This window comes from Lolium rigidum, chromosome 2 (genome assembly GCF_022539505.1).
Source record: "Lolium rigidum isolate FL_2022 chromosome 2, APGP_CSIRO_Lrig_0.1, whole genome shotgun sequence".
NCBI lineage: Eukaryota > Viridiplantae > Streptophyta > Magnoliopsida > Poales > Poaceae > Lolium > Lolium rigidum.
The window spans coordinates 22,243,521-22,245,550 of record NC_061509.1 but is presented as its reverse complement, the minus strand read 5'-3'; the positions used below and the strand labels follow the sequence as shown (position 1 = coordinate 22,245,550).

Sequence of the window (2,030 nt, the reverse complement as noted above, 5' to 3'; positions counted from 1 at the left end):
ACACTATTAGTCTTAACATTTACTCTTATCTCTGGTTTAGCAATATCATTTCAGATGACCTTACATTGCTATGTGATGTGCTTTAATCAGGGAGTTATTGGCTAGCATGCACTAATCCTGCCTCTGAAAGTCTGAAACCATAAAAGGCTTTGAGTTTACAATTTCAGTGCACAGGAAGATGATGCTTTTGTTCGCTAAGGAAAAAAGATAATTGACTTTTTTCTGTTGTGATGTTTATTTTATTTAGGTTCCATTTGATGTTGCGGTGAAAGAAGTAGTGGAAAAGTTAAAGGCTGTGGCTAAAGGTGATATCAAAAAACCTGATACTGCGAAGCAGAGGTTTGGCAATATCATTTTTGCTGCTGTTAAATTATCCCAGGCAGATATACTGGGCCTTCTCTGGAAGGTAATGTATGCTCAGCTTAGTCTCCGAAGCATGAATTCTTTGCTCAGCTCAGATGTACTCTATCCTTCCCATAATATAAGGTGTTATTACAACCAATATGCTCCTATATTGGTTGTAATAACATCTTATAATATGAAACCAAGTGATATTAGATATTGTTTGCTGGGGTATTTCTCAGTCGTACGTTTGTTCTATGTGACCGCTACTCCTAGGTGTCCCGCCGATGGAAGCCCGGCAGATTCAGCAGGATACAGTGCATTATCACGATTTGAGTAGAGATCGGGATGATAATTCAGAGAAAGAGGGTGAAAAACAGAGAATGGGAGGGGGTGAGAGAGTTCAGACTTTAATCATTTGCAACATACCCCCATCAGGATTCCAAACACAGCACATAGCCAACCAACACAACACTAGCACATGGCCCGTAGCCCATGCCTACGTTACCAACCCCATGGTGACAGCCCATAGTTGGGTTATGACACTAGCTTATTTTATTATGGAATATCCATTGATGATGGTCTGACTTTGACCACACTTGCTTATTGCACAACTGAACAGGTTGCGGAGAAGGACACCGATATCAGCAATTTTCTCAACGGCATAAAATTAGAGAATAACCTGAACAAGGTGCATATCACCCTCGCTCACAAAGGGGCACATGGTTTAGCTGCAGTTGCAAGTTACGCCGTCTACCAGAACCAGGAACTCCCCGTATCGTTTAATGCCTTGTTCTACACCGATAAGATGGCTGCTCTCGAGGCGCAGCTTGGAACTGTAAATGGTGAGACTATCGTCTCCAGAAATGATTGGCCACATTGTACTCTCTGGACTGCCGCAGGTGTTGGACCAAAGAAAGCAAACACACTGCCGCAGTTGGTTTCGGAAGGAAAAGCAAAGCGGGTGCCAGTCGACCCTCCTATCACAATATCTGGAGTTCTGGACTTCTACTAATTTTCTAGCTTGTTTTTTATAAGTATGTGGTGCAGAAATAAATATAAGAGTCAGGAATCATTAGATAGCCGATGGCAGCGACGGCTTTGTAAATATTACTCTAAATTTTATGCCACAAAGTTTTGTAGTATAGAGTGGGATTGTGATACTCATACTTTTTATGATTCAGAACATTGTCAAGCCCTAGATATAGTTAAAGCATAATTATGATCACTGTGCATTCGTGCCTACTAATCTCATACTATCACATAAGATGACTTTTGAAAATGACTAGATTAAAAAAATTGTGAATTATATGGCGTGGCATTCACGATCAACTCATTAGCATTCCTATGCATATCTCCACATTCATGTCATTTTCATTCTTGAATTGCCATGTTATTCGCCAGAACTCGAAACTTTCAATTGTATCGTTTTATGTGCATAACAAAACCTTGTAAAGGTAGCTATGTTCCTCTCATCTTGGAGCCCATTTTGTGCCATCAATTGCCAATATCATGGCATGGTGCGCATCATCTCCAGGTCGCCTTCCACGGTCGTCGGCACCAAACCGGGCAATAGATGGTAGATAGACGAGAGTGGACTTTTGGAGCAGGTGCTTGGTGAGCACCCGTATCCATACCGTATATACTGCATCAAGATTCGTGCAAATTATTTTTGTTCCCCTCTCAAA

General features: G+C 41.2%; 1 protein-coding gene across 1 annotated transcript in view; it reads left to right on the top strand.

Moving 5' to 3' along the window:
* Window positions 1-1,570, top strand: part of LOC124691421 (tRNA ligase 1-like) — a 12,907-nt gene extending 11,337 nt beyond the window's left edge. The window contains exons 25-26 of the mRNA XM_047224706.1: window positions 248-406; window positions 965-1,570. Coding sequence (XP_047080662.1) covers window positions 248-406; window positions 965-1,357 — 552 coding nt within the window. The 3' untranslated portion in view covers window positions 1,358-1,570. The remainder of the gene's footprint in view (window positions 1-247; window positions 407-964) is intronic.
* The last annotated feature ends 460 nt before the right edge of the window (window positions 1,571-2,030 follow it).